At 40.3% G+C, this 23,041-nt stretch overlaps 1 protein-coding gene across 4 annotated transcripts in view; it reads left to right on the plus strand.

Annotated features, from left to right (window-relative positions):
* The window catches only part of LAPTM4B (lysosomal protein transmembrane 4 beta), an 82,473-nt gene that overhangs the window by 46,381 nt on the left and 13,051 nt on the right, over positions 1–23,041 (plus strand). The window contains exons 5-7 of one of the 4 annotated variants that reach the window (XM_035717219.2): positions 1,180–1,278; positions 13,989–14,084; positions 17,595–18,451. In XM_035717219.2, coding sequence (XP_035573112.1) covers positions 1,180–1,278; positions 13,989–14,084; positions 17,595–17,606 — 207 coding nt within the window. In that variant the 3' untranslated portion in view covers positions 17,607–18,451. Of the gene's footprint in view, positions 1–1,179; positions 1,279–13,988; positions 14,085–14,830; positions 14,944–17,594; positions 18,452–23,041 lie in introns of those variants that run through there. The other 3 variants (XM_049093273.1, XM_025450472.3, XM_049093274.1) reach the window with 3 other exon arrangements.

Consider the following 23,041-nt stretch of genomic DNA (forward strand, 5'->3'; position numbering starts at 1 on the left):
AATGCAGTTAAAATAAGTTGTGTGTGTGTTTTATATGTATTGAGTGGACATGGAAACCATGTCCACGTTTCTGGGGGAAGAATTGTGAAGATCTTTGTGAAAGGAGTCACCTACTTCCACTTTAATCTTTTTTTTTTTTTAATCAGACAGAAACAGTATGATTTCATGTTGGTCTTATGAATAACACTAAGTTATTTTATTCTTACCTCTAAGATTAGCACTACAAACACCTTTCCAGTCTCTAAGGGTAGGGACAGGTTTCAGGAGCTGATCACAAAGACTGACTCAGATTTTATTTCTTGAATATTTTGCCCAAAGTGAAAGGAGGCTAAAAAACCACTGGGTGATGTTCACCATGGGGAGGAGGAACTGGGCACATGAGTCTTGGGTTTTTTCATATTCTTCTTTAATATTTGGAACCTCTTTGTTATATCTCAAAATATTGCTAATGTGGAATCCAAACACATGGTATTGGATGCTAAGGAAGAGATAAGAGGGGACGTGGCACCCTGGGCTGCCATCCACGCATGCTGACCCAAGCTGGCGAAGTAGAGGGCTCCCAAGGCACTGTGCATGGTCTTCACGGTGAAGTCCCACCACACCCAACCATGGGAGTCAGCTTTGATCCTCCTTAAAAAGATTTCCTTTGACCTAGTAGTTAATCAATCTGGTCAGATGGTAGGACTTGATCTTTCTTTCCTTCTTTTTTTTTTTTTTAATGCTGTAAATGCCTACTAGTGTAAAGATTCTGCTTTTTGAGGAGAAGTAGCATCAGCAAAAATCCTCTGTATAAATAAGATGGTATTTTAATAGGTTTTCCCTCCTTGCCATGTGCAAGCCCTTTAGAGTGGTCCACAATTTTTAGAAAATCTAAGTGTCACAGGTGTAGAGAGAATACTGACTTCTAACTTTTTGTACAGTAAGGAGGGTAGAGTTACATTTTCAGGTCTCTTGAATCTTTCTCTGATTTTTCTTTTCACGAGTTATTACTGCCTGAATTATGAACACTCTTTGTCACTTTTTCTTTTTTTAGTAGTAGTAGGTGAGAAAGTTTGTAGTGGTCTTAAATAAGAACTATCTGCTTTAATTGTTTTTTAATAAGTACATCTGGTTAATGCCTAAGGAATATAATCTGGAATGAATAATAAGCCTTGCTAATGAAGCACTTTTTATTTGCAGCCTCCTAATTTTCCCTACAGAGATGATATCATGTCGGTGAATCCTACCTGTTTGGTCCTAATTATTCTTCTGTTTATCAGCATTATCTTGACTTTTAAGGTAAGCATGAGTATTTTACTTATGGCTAAATATTATTGAATGTACTCATAATGCTAAGGAAGTAAGCAAACTTGTGTCAGTTCTTTATCTTGCGTTAGATTTTTGAACTGGGTTTTGATTTTCTAACAGTTCTGTTTCTTCTCTTATCTATATGAGAGAGAAACAGTAACCACACTTCCACAGGTCAACCAAGGGTTATTCCAAAATCCATTTGGAGGGGAATACATTAATGCTATACATTAGGTAGTAGGTCTTATATACTGTAACATGCATCACAGTGTCTGTGTGCACATTCTTCTGTAATTTGTTTTGAAAATGTAATATATTCTGAACAATGTTCTCTAACAATCTAGTTTATGAACTTATCAATTTTTAATAAATTACTTATCGTTAGACTTCAAGATGGTTCCTGCTTTTTCACTTAATAGTGCTACATGAATTTTTTAATGCATCTTTCATATGCTTATGTATGTATTTCTTCAAGACATATTTCTTAAAATTACAGGGTATGCATATCTGGAGGGCTTTTGATAGGATGTCAAGTTGACCTCCCCTGATTTGGTGACTCACACCCCGTGAGCCCTGTTTCTGACTCCCTCAACAATTGAGTACTCCCTCTTCTTTTTCATCATTGCAAACCTCATGATAAAAACATCACTATAATTTGTGCTTATATGCAACTAAGAAGTAGAAAATTTCTAAATCGTTACTAGACTTTGAACTTAATTCTTAACATATTTATTATGTCTTACTTTGACATAAAATTAACCAATTCTTTTTTTTAAGATTTTATTTATTTATTCATAGAGACACACAGAGAGAGAGAGAGGCAGAGACACAGGCAGAGGTAGAAGCAGGCTCCATGCAGGGAGCCTGATGTGGGACTCGATCACAGGTCTCCAGGATCACACCCTGGACTGAAGGCAGCACCAAACCGCTGAGCCATCTGGGCTGCCCAGTTAACCAATTCTTAAACAGTCAAGTCTCAGTAAGTTTGAAGAAGCTGTATTTAGGGACACCTGAGTGGCTCAGTGGTTGAGCGTCTGCCTTTGGCTTAGGGCATGATCCCAGGGTCCTGGGATTGAGTCCCACATTGGGCTTCCTGCATGGAGCCTGCTTCTCTCTCTGCCTGTGTCTGTCTGTCTGTCTCTCTGTGTCTCTCATGAATAAATAAATAAAAATCTTAAAAAAAAAACAAAAAACAAAGAAGAAGAAGAAGCTGTATTTAGGGAGAATTGTCCTTTCAGGTAAGTAATATGATGAAGAGGAGTAAAAAGAAAATGATCCATTGGCAGTCGTTTGGGTCTACATTTTCTCCATGAAACTCTGAATATGTCTAGTTTAGTGCTTGATTTGGGCAGATCGAATACACCATGTCGAGGCTTCCCACCCAACCTTCTGGCTTTTTGGTCAGCCCCGAATGTTGTTCCCTCCTGCCCAAATCACCCCTGCTGCAAGTACAGTTGGCAGCAGCCCCCTGGCAAAAGGTCATGAGCTCTCAAACCCTTACTCCCAGCAATTTGTCTTTCAAAGGCAAACTCTTTAATTTCTTCCGTTTTTGGTCCCTCTCCCATGCTTTCAAATTGTGTGTGTATCTTATTCCAGATTTTATCATTTTGACCTGTAGGAAGATTAGTCTGACTCAGCTAGTTCTGTCATTACCAGGAGCTCAAAAGCTAGAACCTCCTAGTGCTCTCGAAGGCATATTAGCTTTGTAGGTATTTTCCTTTGTACTGGAAATGCTTTACCTTGAGATGTGGAGTCAGATTTAGCTTCTCTCACTGCTACTCCTGGCTGTGTGGTTAGAGCCTTGGTTTCTTCATTTAAAAACCAGCAATAATGGTTAAGAAAACATTCTGTGCAATGATTGTGAGGTTTAAAGTGCACAAATGGGTGGGAAGATGCATATTCTTTCATTTTTTTAGTAAATATTTATTAAAGGTCTCCCAGGTGCCAGGCCATGTTCTAGGCATTAGGGTTTGGTTGTGAATAAGAACAATCTCTGAGACTCCTAACTCTGGGAAACGAACTAGGGGTGGTGGAAGGGGAGGTGGGCGCGGGGGTAGAGGTGACTGGGTGATGGGCACTTGATGGGATGAGCACTGGGTGTTATTCTATATATTGGCAAATTGAACACCAATAAAAAATAAATTTATAAAAAAAAAAAAAAGAACAATCTCTGGGGATCCCTGGGTGGCTCAGCGGTTTGGCACCTGCCTTTGGCCCAGGGCACGATCCTGGAGACCTGAGATCGAGTCCTGCATCGGGCTCCTGGCATGGAGCCTGCTTCTCCCTCTGCCTGTGTCTCTGCCTCTTTCTCTCTATGTCTATCATGAATAAATAAATAAAATCTTTTTTTTAAAAAAAAAAGAACAATCTCTGCCCTGTGGTACTTTTATAAATTGCAAAATACTTAATTATCCTAATGATCTAAACAGAGGCACCATACAAATCTATTTCCAGCTTATGGGAAATGTGTCCTTGTCTAGTATTGAATTACTTACGTATCTATCTCGTAACTGAACCGTGTTTCCTTGAGAACATAGGCACAGTCTACGTTTTATCTTCCTCCTAGCCCTAAGCTGATGCTTTGCATGTAGAGACTTGGTGATTATTCATCAAATAAATATGAGTCTATATGTTGTAATTTCACATCAGTTTCCCCAATTAGTGGCTCTCACAACCTAAATTCACAGTTACTGTTTAATAAAGTTTATCACCACACAGGTTCCCTAGTATCCCAAACCAGGACGTGTATCATTTTCAGTCTGCTCCAAGACCACAGAGGGGACAATGCTTAATCTAGCCCTGCAAATAGATGATGGACATGATTTGTCACTGCATGTTTATTTGGGAAATATCCAAAATATTTAATTCTCTTGAAATTGAATAAAAGTACAGAAATATTGGGATGCCTGGGTGGCTCAGTGGTTGAGCATCTGCCTTTGGCTCAGGGCATGATCCTGGAGACCCAGGATCGAGTCCCACATCGGGCTCCCTGCATGGAGCCTGCTTCTCCCTCTGCCTATGTATCTGCCTCTCTCTCTGTGTCTCTCTGAATAAATAAATAAAATCTTAAAAAATATATATTACAGAAATGTTAAGAAAGAAATACGGTCATTGAACCAAGTTTCTGGGTTTTTAGAGACAGTAGGCAGAGTTTTTTTTCTCCTTGTTGCAGTGTTTAGTAAGTGAATGCACGTGGTGCTGCCAGGAGCTCTCAAGAATACTGCCTGGGCTTGGGAAGCACCGCCCCCTGCCATGGGTTCTTACATTCTCTTTGACCTTCACATTGTAGACTTGTCCTTGCAGAAGTTTCCCCTGGCCTCAACAAGTAGCTACTGTTCACTGCTAAGGTAACATATGAGCAGTCAGTCTTCTTATGTGACACATAATGAGTATGTCCAAACATTCTTTTTCTTTTATATTGGAATTCTCAAAAAGTCTCAGGCTTTGTTTTTTCACTAAAGAAATGTTGGCAATATTGAGTAAAGTGAAGGTTTGAGTAAAAGGAACACTGTGTACATTGTTCAAGAAATACATCCTTCCTGTCTTTCTCATTGCTGATACCTCGTTCCAGATTATTGCAATCCAGAAACATTTCATAAAGTAGCATTATACATTTTCATCTTCCCATCATCACAAAACATTTAGATAATATAAGAAATAATCACCATCAAGTACAAATGCAGCTAAAGACAGCATTCTGAGTATATGACAGGGTATTTTACCTCAGTCTTCCAAGAAATGTTGACAAGCACTCCTTCTGTCCTGAAATGTCTTTGTTATTAAACAACTTTGTTGTGATATAATTCACATATCATAAAACTCACTCGTTTAAAGGGTACAATTCGGTGGTTTTTAGTATATTCACAGAGTTGTGTGAACATAGCTCTGTGGTTAAACAGGATAACTCTAGGACATTTTTATCATTTGCCATTCACCATCACCCTCATCACCCTCAGATCCCTGTCCTCTGGCAACTACTAATCTACTTTTTATCTCTATAGATTTGCCTGTTCTGGACATTTCATATAAATACAATATGTGGTCTCTGTGACTGACTTTCTTTGACTCAGCATGATATTTTCAAGGTTCATCCATGTTGTAGCATGTATCAGGATTTCTTTCCTTTTTATGGTGGAATGATATTCCATTGCATGAATATATCACATTTTGTCTATTTAGTCATCAGTTGATGAGCATTTGGGTTGCTTCCACTTTCTGGCTATTAAGAAAAATGCTGCTGTGAATATTTGTGTACAAGATTCTGTGTGGACATGTTTTCATTTCTCTTGGGCATATACCTAGGAGTGGAATTGCTGGGTCATATGGCTACTCTTTAACCTTTTTGGGAACCACCAAACTATTTTTCAAAGCAGCTGAATCATTTTACATTCCCACTTGCAGGGTATGAGAGTTTTAATTTCTCCACATCTTTACTTTTTTTTTTTATTAAAAATTATAAAGTGGTTGAGGCAAGATGGTGGAAGTTAGGGGTCCTCAACTCATCTGGTCCCACAAACTTACCTAGATAAGTTTCAAAACATCCTAAACACCAACGAATTCAACCCAAGATGTAAAGAGACAACAGCTGGAATGGTACAGAGAGAAAAGTTTTCACTTCTAACAAGGTAAGAAGGCGAAAAAAATAAAAAATAAATCAAGTTGGGGAGGGGAACCACGACAAGCTGGGTGAGTGGAGTCATGAAAGCCCAGCCCTGGACAAGCAGGAACTTTAAAAATCCATGCCTGAGTTTTTCCTGCCTGAAAAGTGCTTAGCAGGGAAATAGGGCAGAATTGCAGGAGGGGCAGTGAAGCAACAAGATTCCCGGAGTCACTATAAGAGGAGGGATACCTGGGAGAAAGCTCACTGCAAACCTCAGTCCAATCTTGGTAAAGGACTGAAGCGCACCGCAACCCTCCAGTGCACTTGGGAGAACCCACCTGGTTACATGGACCAGCTCCAGAGTTCCCTTTACCCTAGAGTCCGGCAATGGACAGAGGCAGCTGTCCTCCATTCCCTTAAGGGGAGGTGGCTCCTGGGAGTTTGGGTCCAGTGGCACAGGGCCCTGGATCCGAGGGCGCCAAAGGAGATAAAGCCAGCTGTCCTCTGTTCCCCCTGGGATAGGTGGAAGTGGGGAGGGCACAGGAAATCGATGACTCCTGCCACTAGGCGCCAGGCAAGCTGTGTAGATCAGTGCACCCCCGCCAGTCTCTGGGGTCATCTAGGCCAGTGTGGACCAGGAGACTGCGGTTAGTTACTCATGAGGAGCTCTTGATTCCCCCAGCTGGAAATCTGGCTGCCACCATTTTTTTTCCTCTTCTTTTAACCTTGCACCTGGGAGAGGCGGGGCCTCTAGGGAAAAAAGGCCTCACAGGATAAATATTTCACACTGAGCCCGGCACCTGGCAGGGTGCTGGGATCTCCACCCAGGCACAGGCACCTGAGAATCAGGGCAACAGATTCCTCCAAATCTTCCAAAGAAGACCAGCTGGAAGAACAAGGGAAGAGCAAGTTTACTGAACAAGCAGCGCTAGAAAGGTCCAGGACTGAGGGAAAATAGTATATAGACCTAGAGAGGTTTTTTTGTTGTTGTTCTTTTTTCACTATGACTTGTTTTTTTATCAGGTTAAAAATCTCCAATATTTTTTCTTCTTTCCTGCCTTAAGTACAATTTTTTTCCAACTCTTCATTTTTAAACTTTTTCCTTTTTGACTTTCATATTTCTACAATTACATATTTTACATATATATTTCACTTCAGGATTCCCTTCAACATACTCAATTTAATTTTGGGAGAAATATGAGATATGGGTTTTTTTTTGTTTGTTTGTTTTTGTCTTTTCTGTCTCGTTTTGTTTTACAATGGTGGAAATTTCTATCTTCTAACACACAAAGTACACCCAGAACCAAGTGGAATACTGTGTGGGTTCATTCTGAGAGACTATATTCTCTCTTCCCTCCCATTGTGCCTCCCTTTTCGATCTTATGTTTTTGTGGTTGATACTGGTTCTCTGTATAAGTATTGCTGGTTTATATAAATTTGGGATTGAACATCTTCTAATATACAGAAAAAAATGCACTCAGAACCAAGAGGATCACCCTTTAGGTCCCCTCAGGGAGATTACATACTCTCTCCATGACCACTTGCTCACCACCACCATCTCCCCCCTTTTTTTTCTTCTTTTTTACTTTTTAAAAAATTTTTACTACTTTATTTTAAATTTTGTTTTTCACTTTAGTGACCCGTTTGTTTTATTTTGTTCTGTTGTTCTTTTTCTTTTATTTTCTGGTCTCTGCCCTCTTCGGAATAATCTAGGGGCTGTTTTACTTAGGTCATGGTTCATAGTTTTGACTCAGCCCGCTCGTACAGCCACTTTGCACTGGACAAAATGACTAGAAGGAAGAATTCACCACAGAAGGAAGAACCGGGAGCAGTACTCTCTGCCACAGAGTTACTGAATGTGGACTTAAATACGATGTCAGAAATTCAGAAGTACAATTATAAAGTTACTCGTGGTTCTGGAAAAAAGGGTAAAGGACTCTAGAGACTTCATTAGTGCAAAATGAGATCTAATCAGGCCGAAATTAAAAATACTTGAACTGAGATACAATCCAAACTGGATGCTCTAACTCCTAGGGTTAATGAGTGGAAGAGACACTGAGTGACATAGATGACAAGTTGATGGAAAGAAAAGAAGCTGAGAAAAAAAGATAAAAACAAGAGCCCACAGGAAAGGCTTAGGGAAATAAATGGTAGCTTGAGAAGGAAGAATATAATTGGGATTCCAGAAGAGGCTGAAAGGGAGATAGGTCCACAAAGTATATTTGAACAAATCATGGTTGAGACCATCCCAAATCTGGGAAACAGGCATTCAGATCCAAGAGATAGGGAGGACGCCTACAAAAATCAGTAAAAACTGTTCAAAACCTCAAAATTCAATAGTGAAATTTGCAAATTTCAAAAATAAAAAGAAATTCCTTAAAGCAGGGCAAGACAACAGATTCTTAACTTATAAGGGGAGAAATATCAGATTAACAGCAGACCTCTCCACAGAGACCTGGCAGGCCAGAAAGGGCTGGCAGGATATATTCAGGGTCCTAAATGAGAAGAAAGTGCAGCCAAGAATACTTTATCCTCAAGGCTGTCATTCAGAATAGAAGGAGAGATAAAGAGCTTCCAAGATAGGCAGAAACTGAAAGAATATGTGACCACTAAACAAGCTCTCCAAGAAATATTAAGGGGGACCCTGAGAAAGAAACAGGGATCCCAAAGAAACAATCTACAAAAACAGGGACTGTATAGGTAATACAATGACACTAAATTCATATCTTTCACTAGTTACTTTGAACGTGAGTGGGCTCATTAATATCTCATTTTGATCCCATCAAAAGATGCAGAGTATTGGCCTGGGTAAAAAAGCAAGACCCATCTATTTGCTGTCAACAAGAGACTCATTTTAGATCTAAGGTCATCTCCAGCCTGAAAATGAAAGTTTAGAGAACCATTTACCATTCAAGTGGTCCTCAGAAGAAAGCTGGGGTAGCAATCCTCATATCACATAAAGTTTATACCAAAGACTGTAGTAAGAGATGAAGAGGGACACTATATCATACTTAAAGAGTCTATCTAATAGAAGACCTAACAATCATGAATATTTATGCCCCTAATGTGGGAGCCTCCTAGTATATCAATCAATTGATAACCAAAGTAAAGAGGTACTTAAATAATAATACACTAATAGTAGACTTCAACAAGGCACTCTTAGTAAATGACAGGTATTCTAAGCAGAACATCACCAAAGAAACAAGGACCTTGAATGATACACTGGACCAAATAAATTTCACAGATATATACAGAACATTCCATCCAAATGCACCTGAATACACATTCTTCTCAAGTACACATGGAACTTCTCCAGAATAGACCACATACTGGGTCACAAATCAGGTCTCAATCCGATTGGGATTGTCCCCAGCATATTTTCGGATCACATTGCTTTGAAACTAGAACTCAATCACAAGAAATTTGAAAGAAACTCAAACACGTGGAGGTTAAAGAGCATCCTACTAAAAGATGAATGGGTCTACTGGAAAATTAAAGAAGAATTAAAAAGATTAATGGAAATCAATGAAAATGAAGATACAACCGTTTCAAAATCTTTGGAATAGAGCAAAAACAGTCCTAAGAGGGAAATACATTGCAATACAAGCCTCCCTCAAAAAATTGGAAAAAACTCAAATACACAAGCTAACCTTGCACCTAAAGGACTTGGAGAAAGAACAGCAAGTAAAACCGACAACAAGCAAAAGAGAGTTAATAAGGATTAGAGCAAAACTGAATGGAATAGAGACCAACAGAACTGTAGAACAGATCAACAAAACCAGGAGCTAGTTCTTTGAAAGAATTAATAAGATAGATAAACCCCTACCAGCCTTATTTAAAAGAAAGAAGAAAAGACTCAAATTAATCATGAACAAAAGAGGATCACAACCAATACCAAGGAAATACAATGATTTTAAAAACTTATGAGCAGCTATACACCAGTAAATTAGGCAATCTAGAAGAAATGGCTGCATTTCTGGAAACCCACAGGTTACCAAAACTGGAACAGGAAGGAATAGAAAACCTGAACAAGCCAATAACCAGCCAGGAAATTGAAGCAATCATCCAAAACCTCCCAACACTCAAAAGTCCAGGGCCAGGTGGCTTCCCAAGGGAATTCTATCAAACATTTAAAGAAGAAATAATACCTATTCTATTAAAACAAAACAAAACAAAAAAAAACACCCTATTCTATTAAAGCTGTTCCAAAGGATAGAAAGGGATGGAATATTTCCAAACTCGTTTTATGAGGCCAGCATCACATTAATTCCAAAACCAGACAAAGACCTCACCACAAAGGAGAATTATAGACCAATATCCAGATGAACAGATTTAAAAATTCTCAACAAGATACTAGCCAATAGGATCCAACAGTACATTAAGAAGATTATTCACCATGACCCAAGCAGAATTTATCCCCGGGATACAAGGGTTGTTCAACACTTGTAAAACAATCAACGTGATAGATCGCATCAATAAGAGAAAAAACAAGAACCATATGATCCTCCCAATAGATGCAGAGAAAGCATTTGACAAAATACAGCATCCGTTACTGATTAAAACTTTTCAAAGTGTAAGGATAGAGGGAACATTCCTCAATATCTTAAAAGGCATCTATGAAAAGCCCACAGTGAATATCATTCTCAATGGGGAAATACTGGGAGCCTTTCCCCTAAGATCAGGAACAAGACAGGGATGTCCACTCTCACCACTGCTATTCAGCATAGTACTAGAAGTCCCAGCCTCAACAATCAGACAACAAAAAGAAATAAAAGGCATTCAAATTGGCAGAGAAGAAGTCAAAGTCTCCCTCTTTGCAGATGACATGATACTGTATACAGAAAACCCAAAAGACTCCACCCCACAATTGCTAGAACTCATACAGCAATTTGGCAGTGTGGCAGGATATAAAGTCAATGCCCAGAAATCCGTGGCATTTCTATACACTAATAATGAGACTGAAGAAAGAGAAATTAAGGAGTCAATCCCACTTACAGTTGCAATCAGAAGCATAAGGTACCTAGGAATAAACCTAACCAAAGAGATAAAGGATCTATCCCCTAAAAACGCCAGAGCACTTCTGAAAGAATTTTTTGGAAGATGTAATGAGATGAAAAAACATTCCATGACCATGAATTGGAAGAATAAATATTATGAAAATGTCTGTTTTACACATTCAGTGCAATCCCTATCAAAATACCATAGACTTTCTTGACAGAGTTGGAACAAATCATCTTAAGATCTGTATGGAATCAGAAAAGAGCCTGACTAGCCAGAGGAATATTGAAAAAGAAAACCAATGCCAGGGGCATCACAAGGCCGGATTTCAAGCTGTATTTCAAAGCTGTGATCATCAAGACAGTGTGGCACTGGCACAAGAACAGACACCTAGATCAATGGAACAGAATAGAGAACCCAGAAATGGGCCCTCAACTTATGGTCAACTAATATTCGATAAAGGAGGAAAGACTATCCACTTTCGGCAGAAGGACAGTCTTGTCAATAAATGGTGCTGGGAAAATTGGACAGCCACGTGCAGGAGAATGAAACTGGACCATTTTCTTACACCATACACAGAGATAAACTCAAAATGGTTGAAAGATCTAAGTGTGAGACAAGATTCCATCAAAATCCTAGAGGAGAACACAAGCAACACTCTTTTTGAACTTGGCCACAGCAACTTCTTGCAAGATACATCTATGACGGCAAGGGAAACAAAAACAAAAATGAACCATTGGGACTTACTCAAGCTAAAAAGCTTCTGCACATCTAAAGAAACAGTCAACAAAACTGAAAACTTACAGAATGGGAGAAGATATTTGCAAATGACGTATAAGATCAAGAGCTAGTATCCAAGATCTGTAAAGAAGTTATTAAACTCAACACCCAAGAAACAATCTAATCATGAAATGGGCAGAAGTCATGCATGGAATTTTCAAAGACATAGACATGGCCAACAAGCACATGAGAAAATGCTCTGCATCACTTGCCATCAGGGAAATACAAATCAAAACCACGAGATACCACCTCACACCAGTGAGAATTATGAAAATTAACAAGAGAGGAAACAACAAATACTGGTGAGGATGTGGAGAAAGGGGAACGGTCTTGCACTGTTGGTTGGAATGCAAACTGGTGCTGCCACTCTGGAAGACTGTGTGGAGGTTCCTCAAAGAGTTAAAAATAGAGCTATCCTATGACCCAGCAATTGCACTGCTGGGGATTTACCCCAAACATACAGATGTAGTGAAAGACTGAGACACCTGCACCCCAATGTTCATAGCAGCAATGTCCACAACAGCCAAACTGTGGAAGGAACATCAACAGATGAATGGATAAAGAAAATGTGGTCTATATATACAATGGAATATTACTCACCCATCGGAAAGGACGAATACCCACCATTTGCTTCGACGTGGATGGAATTTCACTCTGAGTGAAGTAAGTCATTCGGAGGACCATCATATGGTTTCACTGATACGGGGAATACAAGAAATAGTGAAAGGTATTATAAGGAAAAGGAGGGGAACTGAGTGTTTAAAATTAGAGAGGGTGACAAACCATGAGAGACTCCTAACTCTGTGAAACAAGCAAAGGGTTGCAGAAGGGCTGGAGGGTGGGGGGTGGAGTAACTGGGTGACCGCCACTGAGGAGGGATGGGATGAGTACTAGGTGTTATACTATATGTTGGCAAATTGAATTTACATTTAAAAATGTAAAAAAAATTGTAAAGCTGGAAAGCAATTTTTTTTAGTTTTTTTTATTGGAGTTCAATATGCCAACATATAGCATAACACCCCGTGCTCATCCCGCCAAGTGCCCCCCTCATTGCCCATCACCCAGTCGCCCCAACCCCCCACCCACTTCCCCTTCCACTACCCCTTGTTCATTTCCCAGAGTTAGGTGTCTCTCATGTTTTGTCACCCTCACTGATATTTTCACTCATTTTCTCTCCTTTCCCTTTATTCCCTTTCACTAATTTTTATATTCCCCAAATGAATGAGACCATATAATGTTTGTCTGGAAAGGGATTTTGAAGTCCTCTAATTCTAATTCAGTCCCAGGTAACTGGAATGGTAGTGCAGGTGGCTCAAGAGCTACACATCTCAGGGCAGCCCGGTGGCTCGGGGGTTTAAGCGCCGGCTTTTGGCCCGGGGCATGATCCTGGGGACCCAGGATCGAGTCCCACGTCGGGCTCCGTGCATGGATCCTGCTTCTCCCTCTGCCTATGTCTCTGCCTCTCTCTCTCTCTCTCTCTGTGTCTATCATGAATAAATAAATAAAATCTTTAAAAAAAAAAAAAAGCTGCACATCTCCCACGAACTCAGGCTTTATTCTTGGCATGTCTTTATTCTGGACATTAATTTTAATTATCTTATTTAGATATTTCATTACGAAGATAGAGATGTCGGGATCCCTGGGTGATGCAGCGGTTTGGCGCCTGCCTTTGGCCCAGGGTGCGATCCTGGAGACCCGGGATCGAGTCCCACGTCGGGCTCCCGGTGCATGGAGCCTGCTTCTCCCACTGCCTATGTCTCTGCCTCTCTCTCTCTCTCTCTCTCTCTCTGTGTGACTATCATAGATAAATAAAAATTTAAAAAAACGAAGATAGAGATGTCTTAGTGAATTTTATTTACCATGAAACCAATTTATTTGCTGTGAACGTTTTTTTAAATTACCTTGAATATAATATGACTTGTTTAATCGTATATAATCATACAGAATAAAATTCCCAAAGTCAGAGTTAAAATGTGATGTGCAGTGGGCTAATGAATTGATTGATGTGTGACATTGGCAGCAATAAATGTTTGTGTGTGATTGCTCCTTCCAACTAGCTTGTCTCAGAAGTTCTGCTCTCCCCTGACCCTTCTACCACCTCCTCCTAGGGTGGTGTTATAGAATAAGCGACAGCAGCACCCTTTGCCAGAAAGTTACTATACACAACATTCGTAATTTAAAAGACTTTTTAACTTAGTAGAGTTACTATGTGCACTTACAAGTTAGTAAATAATAGTTTTGTAATATGGTTTTCTTGGTGGGGGTACTTAAAATTGTCTGATGTTTGGAAGTTAAAGATCTAATAATCACTACTCACTTACAGGGTTACTTGATTAGCTGTGTTTGGAATTGCTACCGATACATCAATGGCAGGAACTCCTCCGATGTCCTGGTTTATGTTACCAGCAATGACACTACGGTAGGTGTGAAGTCATTTAAAGTGGAGATCTCCACACATCTACTTTAAGACAGCTTCTAGATGTCTCTGGTGTTTACTATATTTTTACCATTGTTTAAATAGCCTTATGAGCTGCTTAGTCATCAAAAGATTTGTAGTTGGATGAAATTTATTTTCTTCATAGGATATTAAATGCTATATAACTCATTTATTTAAATGTATTTAAATAAGCTCTGGCTTGTTTTTAAAAATACTACAGATAGCGGGCAGCCCGAGTGGCTCAGCGGTTTAGCGCCGCCTTCAGTCCAGGGCCTGATCCTGGAGACCTGGGATCAAGTCCCACGTTGGGCTCCCTGCATGGAGCCTGCTTCTCCCTCTTCCTGTCTCTCTGTATGTCTCATGAATAAATAAATAAAAATCTAAAAAAAATAAAATAAAATAAAGGACAAATTTATTTTAAAAAATTACAGATGGATAATATAAATGTACCTTCCCCATATTCATATATCTTAAACTTGAATTATGAAACCCATGGTATAAAATTCTAGGTATCAATTCTGCTTAGTATAACTACTATCTCACTTGATATGTGAATTGAAACCTAGAAATGATATTATATAGCTAGAGAAATAAGAATGGCAGAGATTGCTGTTTTTAAGTCTTGTTCTGCTCCTAGTTGTTCATCCTTAAAATTTTTATGCCTATTTAATATGATTATGGAAAGCATGTCGTTACTGGAAGAGCTCTCAAAAGCATTTGTCCTTTAGGTAAATTATCTCAAACTGCCTGGCTCATAGGAAAAATGTAAGTCCTCTAGGCATTAACTTCTCCATGTCTCCATCGTCTTTATATTCAGCACAGTGTGTGACACAATGCTCAGAACAAGTAAGTGATCAAGGAGTGGTTAATACAAAGGTTGGTGATGGATGATACAATGTGGGATGGGTCATAATGGATAGGACTGGAGGGGATAGAGTAGACAGGACACACGGAATGGTAAATACAAAGGACATGTTAAACCCAAACTAAAATAAGAGTCTTATATTTTGTTTTGTTTTTTAAATTGTGGTGACTTACTCTGTGACCTTACTGAAATAATTTAAAATAATTTAATCTGTTCCTGGCTTGACTTCCCTGTGTATAAAATGGGAACAAATCAATTTCATACCTTATATTAAATATATAGGTACCAGCTGATATACTGATAACTATGTGGAATTTCTGAGAGAAGGCATTTGTACACAAATAGTTCTCCTTAGTGCTTACCAAACATTTGTTGAGTTGACTCACATATGTGTGAGCAGTGGTTTAAGAAGAGGCTCTGCCACGATTAGATGCACAAAACCCAGCATACCAGATGCTGAGGAGGCCCTTTGGTGGTGGTGGGGGTGGTCTGCAGGATCCTATGCCCTGATTACAGTAAACACATGTTCTCTTCAACCCTTTAACGAATTTCTCTCAGGTCAGTAAGTCTCTTTAAAGAAATAGCTGTGCGTAATGATCGTAATTTTGATAAAATTAATGGCTTAAAGAATTTTCTCCTTCTCTTTGAGTTTCTGGGTATTTTGTAACCTATAAGTTTCTTTCTGCCTTTTCTTAAATAAGAAATCTCAGAATACATTTATTGTCCTTCTGATCTAATGAAAAATCTAAACAATTTTGAGATTTTTGAGTTTGAGGAACTAATAAAATTGCTAAACAAGTAAGATGCCACAGAATATCATCCTAAATATCACGATGTGTGGGACTTACAGAACCTTGAGAAGTATCTCAGAAAATAATGCCCATGTTGCACGCATTTGTGTTAATACACTGTCGATGGTTGTTTTTTCAGTGCTTTTTTTTTTTTTAAAGATTTTATTTATTTATTCATGATAGTCACAGAGAGAGAGAGAGAGAGGCTCAGAGACACAGGCAGAGGGAGAAGCAGGCTCCGTGCACCAGGAGCCCGACGTGGGATTCGATCCCGGGTCTCCAGGATCGCGCCCTGGGCCAAAGGCAGACGCCAAACCACTGCGCCACCCAGGGATCCCCAAATTTAAGCCAGGTTTTCTAGGCATTTGTAGGGCAACTATTTGAACCATCCCAAGGAATTTAATAATCCCAGCTTTTGGCCTTGATAGACCTCCAATTGAGAGCTTTTTCCTCCTGCAAGTGGGTTGGCTAAGAGCATCACCTAATCCTTTGGCTCTTTTAAAGGGTATCTTTTTCCTGAGAAAGTTTTAATTCTTCCATATTTGTGATTTTGCTTTTACATTTAAATCAAGCTTATATTTAACACACTGTAGTAGAAAATCTATAAAAGAATAATTTGCTTGCAAAACAGTCACTAAAACTTTGAAAAATAGTAGCAGAAGCTGTTATCTGCAGTGTTATCTACTGTCTCTTATACAAAGATTTATTCCATAAGGCTCGTTTTGGTTTACTATCAGAAAAAAAAGTAATACACACCTTCCTCTCTCCCTCCCACTCTGTTCCTTTCTTTCTGTATCCATCTGTGTGTCTATCCATTAATATATGGAATAAAAACATTATAGCCCAATTACCATTTGCCTTATTTCTGGGTCATTTTAATACTTGGCGGTATGTCCAATACCACAAGCCCTCTCATCCTTCCATAAATGCATGGGATAAAGTGATTTGTTGGGACGCCTGGGTGGCTCAGCTGTTTAACGCCTGCCTTCGGCCCTGGGCGTGATCCTGGAGTCCCTGACCGAGTTCCACATCGGGGTCCCTGCATGGAGCCTGCCTCTCCCTCTGCCTGTGTCTCTGCTTCTCTCTCTCTTTCTTGTGTCTCTCATGAATAAATAAATTAAATCTTTTAAAATAATAATAAAGTGATTTGTTGAGCTTTAGTACATGCCATGTACAATCTAAGAAGCACATTATGTGGACTTATTTGACTAACCTTGTGAGAGAGAGACGATTATGACCCTGTCTACAGATGAAGAAAAGTAAGGATTTAGAAGATGAGTGGGGATGCCTGGGTGGCTCAGCGGTTGAGCATCTGCCTTCGGCTCAGGTCTTAATCCTGGGGTCCTGGGATTGAGTCCCATATCAGGCTCCCCGCAAGGAGGAGCTTCTCCCTCTGCCTGTGTCTCTGCCTCTCTCTGTATCTCTCATGAATAAATAAATAAAATCTGTTTTTAAAAAAAGCGAAATAAGAAGGTAAGTGGCCAGCCTGAAGTCTCAAAGCTGGGATTGGTGGACCCAGATGGTCTGTCCGCAGCCCCTGCTTTCAGCCTCTACCCCCAAGGGCCCCAGGCTTCTCAAAATAGTAGCAAACAGGAAAAAGCAGTGTTTGTATGGCAGGGTCTTGTGACTGGACACCAGTTGGGAAACTCTGCACTTCCCAATGGAAAATAAATTCTATTTATCAGCCCTCTCCACTAGCAGATAAGCTGTCTGCTAGTTCAATTAACGTGGTACCCTCGGTATCTGGCATACAGCAGGACCAATGCTCGTGGATGAAATGAGCAGTATCTAATATATCATCTCTCTTGTTCTCTTTTTTTTCTCTTTCATGTGGAGGAAATTGCCTAAGTTGTGTGAACAGGCTCAGCTCCATGCCTGTACCCCCAGCCGCCCAGCCAACCCCTGAGAGAGCACACCACAGGGCTTACTCCATTTCTTCCATATATGCTGCTTTCCTTTGATTGTAGTGAACGGTAGCAGTGTACACCTGTCACCTTGGCCAGGAACCCGGAAGTCATTTTTAAACTTATTACAATTAGTCTTTTACATAAGTCTTTTTAGCTCTCCTTTCTCTTCAGTTCTTTTCTCTTTGCTGCTGCCAGAGTGATCTAAATCATAAAACTGATCTGTCAGCAGTAAAATGCCGGGACACCTGCACCCCGATGTTTCTAGCAGCAATGTCCACAGTAGCCAAACTGTGGAAGGAGCCTCGGTGTCCATCGAAAGATGAATGGATAAAGAAGATGTGGTCTATGCATACAATGGAATATTACTCAGCCATTAGAAACGACAAATACCCACCATTTGCTTTGACGTGGATGGAACTTACAGGGTATTATGCTGAGTGAAATTTAAGTCCATCGGAGAAGGACAAACATTATATGGTCTCATTCATTTGGGGAATATAAAAAATAGTGAAAGGGAATAAAGGGGAAAGGAGAAAAAATAAGTGGGAAATATCAGAAAGGGAGACAGAACATGAAAGATTCCTAACTCTGGAAAACAAACTAGGGGAGGTGGGTGGGGGGTGGGGGTGACTGGGTGGCAGGCACTGAAAGGGCACTTGACGGGATGAGCACTGGGTGTTATTCTGTATGTTGACAAATTGAACACCAATAAAAAGTAAATTTATTAAAAATAAATAAATAAAATAAAATTTAAAAAATAAAAGATATAATACAGTAAACTTAAAAAAAAACTGATTTGTCAGCCCCTTATTTAAAAGTCTTCACAGAGTTCTGCCATTTATTACTGCAGCATTTCTCAGCTGTGCCGTCACTCCTCTTTGCTCTATAATAGTCATTTGTGACTTGTGGGGTAATATTTAAAAATCTAAGTTTGCCAGCAGTTTGATTTTTTTTTCCCTTTCAGTAAATAGGAATAGATTCAGGATTATCCCTACAGTAACATCAGTCTCAGCTGCTTGCGTTCTAATATTTTCATGAAATGAGAAAAGGGAGCAGAATTATAACCTCGTCCTGCCAACTCTTATCTTATTTGTGAGGCAACTTTGAGGGGCTGTTACTGATTTCTCAGCAGTTGGTGCTCTCATGAGCTGTTGTGCCCAAATGAATACCAAGCCCCTTGCTTCCCACCCTATGCCTCCCCAAAAGAGCCAAAGCAAGGAAAAGAAGTCTCCATTTACAATGGTATTTTCTTTAGTTTTTCGTGTTTTGTGGGAAGAAATAAGGCAGTTGATTTCATAAAAATAATCTGTGTCTGCCCATGGAGGTCTCTTCCATTTGGACATTACCAAAGCTCCCAGCACCCCTCCCACTCCCCCAAAATGGTGAGGACCACTGGTTTCTATGGAAGAAGGTACCGTGCTCCTGTCATTGCTTACAAGACCAGCTGGGATTGAGCCTGTTGTTCCAGGCTCATCTCTTGTAATCCTGCCTCATGCACTTAGCTAGACAGCAAACTACCTACACTGCTGCATGTGTGCCTTGGTCTTTCCTGACATAGAGTTTGCATGTGCTTCCCTCCACCCACGACCCCCCCGCCATGGGCGCTGCTAAGCCAACATAGGGCATCCTGCTCCAGATTTCACCCTGTTCTCTCCATCTCTGCTTCTCAGCCTAGCTGGCCTCCAACAGGAGCCTGGATGTATGTGGGTAGGGAGTGAGTGCACGGATATGCTGTTACAACCAAATCTTACTTTGGGTTGTAGATTAGAACCATATGTCCACACTTCTCACAGTAAAAATGGCATCCATTTTTCATAGAGAGTGGCCTTTCTCATGCAGTTACTTTTGTTTAGATCCAGTAAAGGAGATACGAGGTAGAGATGGCAAATCCTGTTGTAGGGGGAGATGAATGTACTGTCTACTCCTAGCTTTTGAGATAAAAGGAGTCATGAGCTGGCTGTTTCCGAAGGAGTTGCTCACCACAACCTTTGGGCTCTCCTTCCATATTGAAGAACAGGAATATCTTCAGGATTCTTGAGACACGGTCTATATCAAATAGGTTGTTAGTTCAGTGAGCTTCCCGTGTAGGCCTTTATCCTATCATCTGTTTGCTTCAACAAGGAGGCCCAGAGCAGCTTCAATTTTAGCCTCTACCACATTCTGCCACCGCCAGAGCCGAGAAAGGAAAGGAGAACTTATTTTCTAACCCAAGTAAATGAATGTATAAATAGAGGGCTTACTGGTGTTACTTTCTTGAGGAAAGCAAGGAGCTGAACTAGTTGGATAAAATGATAGTTGTTTTTTTTTTTTAAGATTTTATTCATTTGAGAGGGGGGCAAGAGAGTGAGAGAGAGAGAGAGAGAGCAGGAGCAGGGGGAGGGGCAGAAGAAGAGGGAGAAGCAGACTCCCTTTCTGAGCAGGAAGCCCATTGTGGGGCTTGATCCCAGCACCCTGGAACCATGCCCTGAGCCAAAGGCAGACACTTGAACCAACTGAGCCACCTGGTGCCCCTAAAATAATACTGTTTAAGGAGGATTGCTGCCATTCATTGAGCACACAGATGCTAAGCTTGTACTCCACGTTAGGTATGTTAACTCCCTTAGATCCTTACAACACTGAGTGCAAGGGAGCCTGTCTTCATTTTATAAGTATAGAAGCTACAGTTCAGGTACATTTAGTAACAGAGGACCCCAGGAATCATCAATCACAGGGCTAGAATTTGAACCCTGGTCTGATTTCAGATGCTGTGTTTGTCCACCACCATATTGCCTCTAGAATTTAATCATGGCCACACATTTTACTAAGGGATAGAACTCACATTTGAACACCCCTTTGTCTAAGAACCATTTATGAGAAAGGAATATGGAAGTATGAGACTCTTGCCTTTTAGAAACTTCTTGGAGAGGAGAAAGGTAAATGTATATGAGACAGTTCAGAGTACAAGATAATCTATAATTAATAAATTGCATAAGTGCTTCAGAAAATGATTTTGTGTCTTGAGTTCAAAGGGTTATATTATTGCTGCCATTTCCATTGTTTTTCTTATGACTTCATATATCTATAAGGACTCTGAGAGGCGCTTGAGTGGTTCAGTCGGGTAAGTGTCTACCTTCAGCTCAGGTCATGATTTCGGGATCCCGGGATTGAGCTCCACATCCTTGTCAGGCTCCCTGCTCAGTGGGGAGCCTGCTTCTCTCTCTCTGCCTCTACCTTGCTACCCACCCCCAGCTTGTGTGCTCTCTCTCAAATTAAAGATAAAATCTTTTTTAAAAAAGGAATCTGAAAATATATTATTATAGTGTTTTTATTTCAAGAGCTTATTGTACTATAACAGGGCATGATAAAGTGGAGAAGAGTGTTATTGAGGCTGGAATATTTCAGATCTCCATATTAGCAGTGAATTTAACTTGAGCCTTGGGTTGTTTGGGTTTATATGGAGCAACATAAGAAAAAAAAGCATTCCTGGAGAGAAAAATCATGAGGAGGAGTCAGATTGGTAACAAGGATGCTGTGTAGATGATCTACCTGGATAGATCATGTAAAGGTAGGGTCAGATATTGGGCTGCTGCTGGTGTGGGCTGAGCAGCATGAAGAATGTGGTATTAAATGAGGGAATAGGTTGTTTTCCTTTTGCACATGTGTGTTTCCTTGGAGGTACCTGAGGGCACTGTCGTTCGCTTGTTGGCACTGGTATGGGGGTACTCTGCGTTGTGTTTGGACGTGGAGGCTGGTACTCACAGGACTGCAGGAGTCTCTAGCAGAAGTGGGGCCGGTCCTCCATGAGAACAGACAACCCGAGCTCATAGCTTTACCCAGCACAGTGTCCCTGGCTGCTTTGTGCAGCGTCTGTACTGCACGCGGTGCAGGTCCTACCACTCTTTCTCACTTTGAGAGTAGCAGACCTGGCAGGTGGGCTCAGCTTCCTTCCAGGCCTCCACAGAAGCTCCTCTGAAAGCCACAACTCACCTGCCAGCCAACAAGCTAAGGGAAAGATGGGGCGCTTAGCCTGTCCCCACCCTCAGGTTGAAGCTCAGCCCCTTGATGATGGATTTCCTCTTTCCTTCAACACTGCCATGATTACTCTTTTATTTTTAAATATTATCTGTGTTGTTAACATGGTATTATGTGTGCATACCTAAAGCTCATGGCAGTGAAAGATTGGTTTCTGCATTGCCCTGCCTGTCTCCTACCTGTCACCCCTGCAGTTGGCCCTGCTGACTCCTTTTCCTATTTCTTCTAGTGTTTGCCTCTGTATTTTAAAAGTAATGTTGACATTGCTGTTTGATGATCTACCCAAGATCTCTTTTGACTTCTTGTGGTTGACTAGGATTTAGTTCTCATTCTTCTACTTGTGTCCCTGCTTCCCTTGTCCTCCTTGCATCATCATATCAGATTTTCCGGGGCCGCCATCAGTGAGTGTTTGCCTTTGACAAGAGACATATACATATATGGGAATATTGTTCGGTGCAGAGCTCAGTGGTATACATTCTTTCATATAGTGTTTGTTTTTTTCCCAGCAAACATTTGCCTTGTTTTTTCATCTGCCAAATTTGGGGGTTTCATTTTTTTTTTTTTTTTACCTTTTTTTTACCTGTTTTACCCATCCTTCCTATGTGGCTGTTAAGTCTGTCAACCACCTAGTAATAGTATTTTCCAAGTGTTTGGCTCTGTGACATCAGCAGTCAGTTCTCTTTTTTTCCTAGGGCTTCTCCTTTCCCTACCACTGGGTGGACTAGGTCCACACAGCTGTCATCCTGGTCACTGGTTTCACCTTAATATACCTCATTTTGCTAGGATGGGCGGGGGGGGGGGAGGGGGGTGCGGGTGTTGTCCAGCAAGCAAACTCCTGGTGCAATTTACCTTGGGCCTTTTACCAACCCCTAGATTTGGACTTCCAAATCTCCAGGAATGGTTCTTTGAGAATCTGATAGAAGCTCTGAATGCTCTTTCCAGGAAAATAATTGCACAAACATAAAATTTGGCATGCAATTTTGTGTGTCTGAAGATATTTATGTTACTTACATATAATACTTTGGGGGATGTAATCTTAGCAACTGTAGAGTTCCAAATAAGCCTTTAGTGCCTAAGCTCTGGTATGATAGTGTAAGTCCAACTCTAACCATAGTACCCAAACATCTCCTATTTTTACTGATAGTTATTTTCTCTTGAGCTTTTTATCATTTCTTAGTCTTTGATGGGATGAATTTATTTCCCAAATTTTAATGACTTGTGGATTTATGGCCAGCTGGAGTCACTTCTGTGTTAAATTTTGCAAATTTATTTCTCCCTCCAACTGTTTTATATATTGAAGTAGCTAGGAAGAATGAAGTCTACTCTGGTAACACTCTGAGTATTGGTTGAGTTGAATTAAAATGA

The sequence above is a fragment of the Canis lupus genome, chromosome 13 (genome assembly GCF_003254725.2).
Source record: "Canis lupus dingo isolate Sandy chromosome 13, ASM325472v2, whole genome shotgun sequence".
Lineage (NCBI taxonomy): Eukaryota > Metazoa > Chordata > Mammalia > Carnivora > Canidae > Canis > Canis lupus.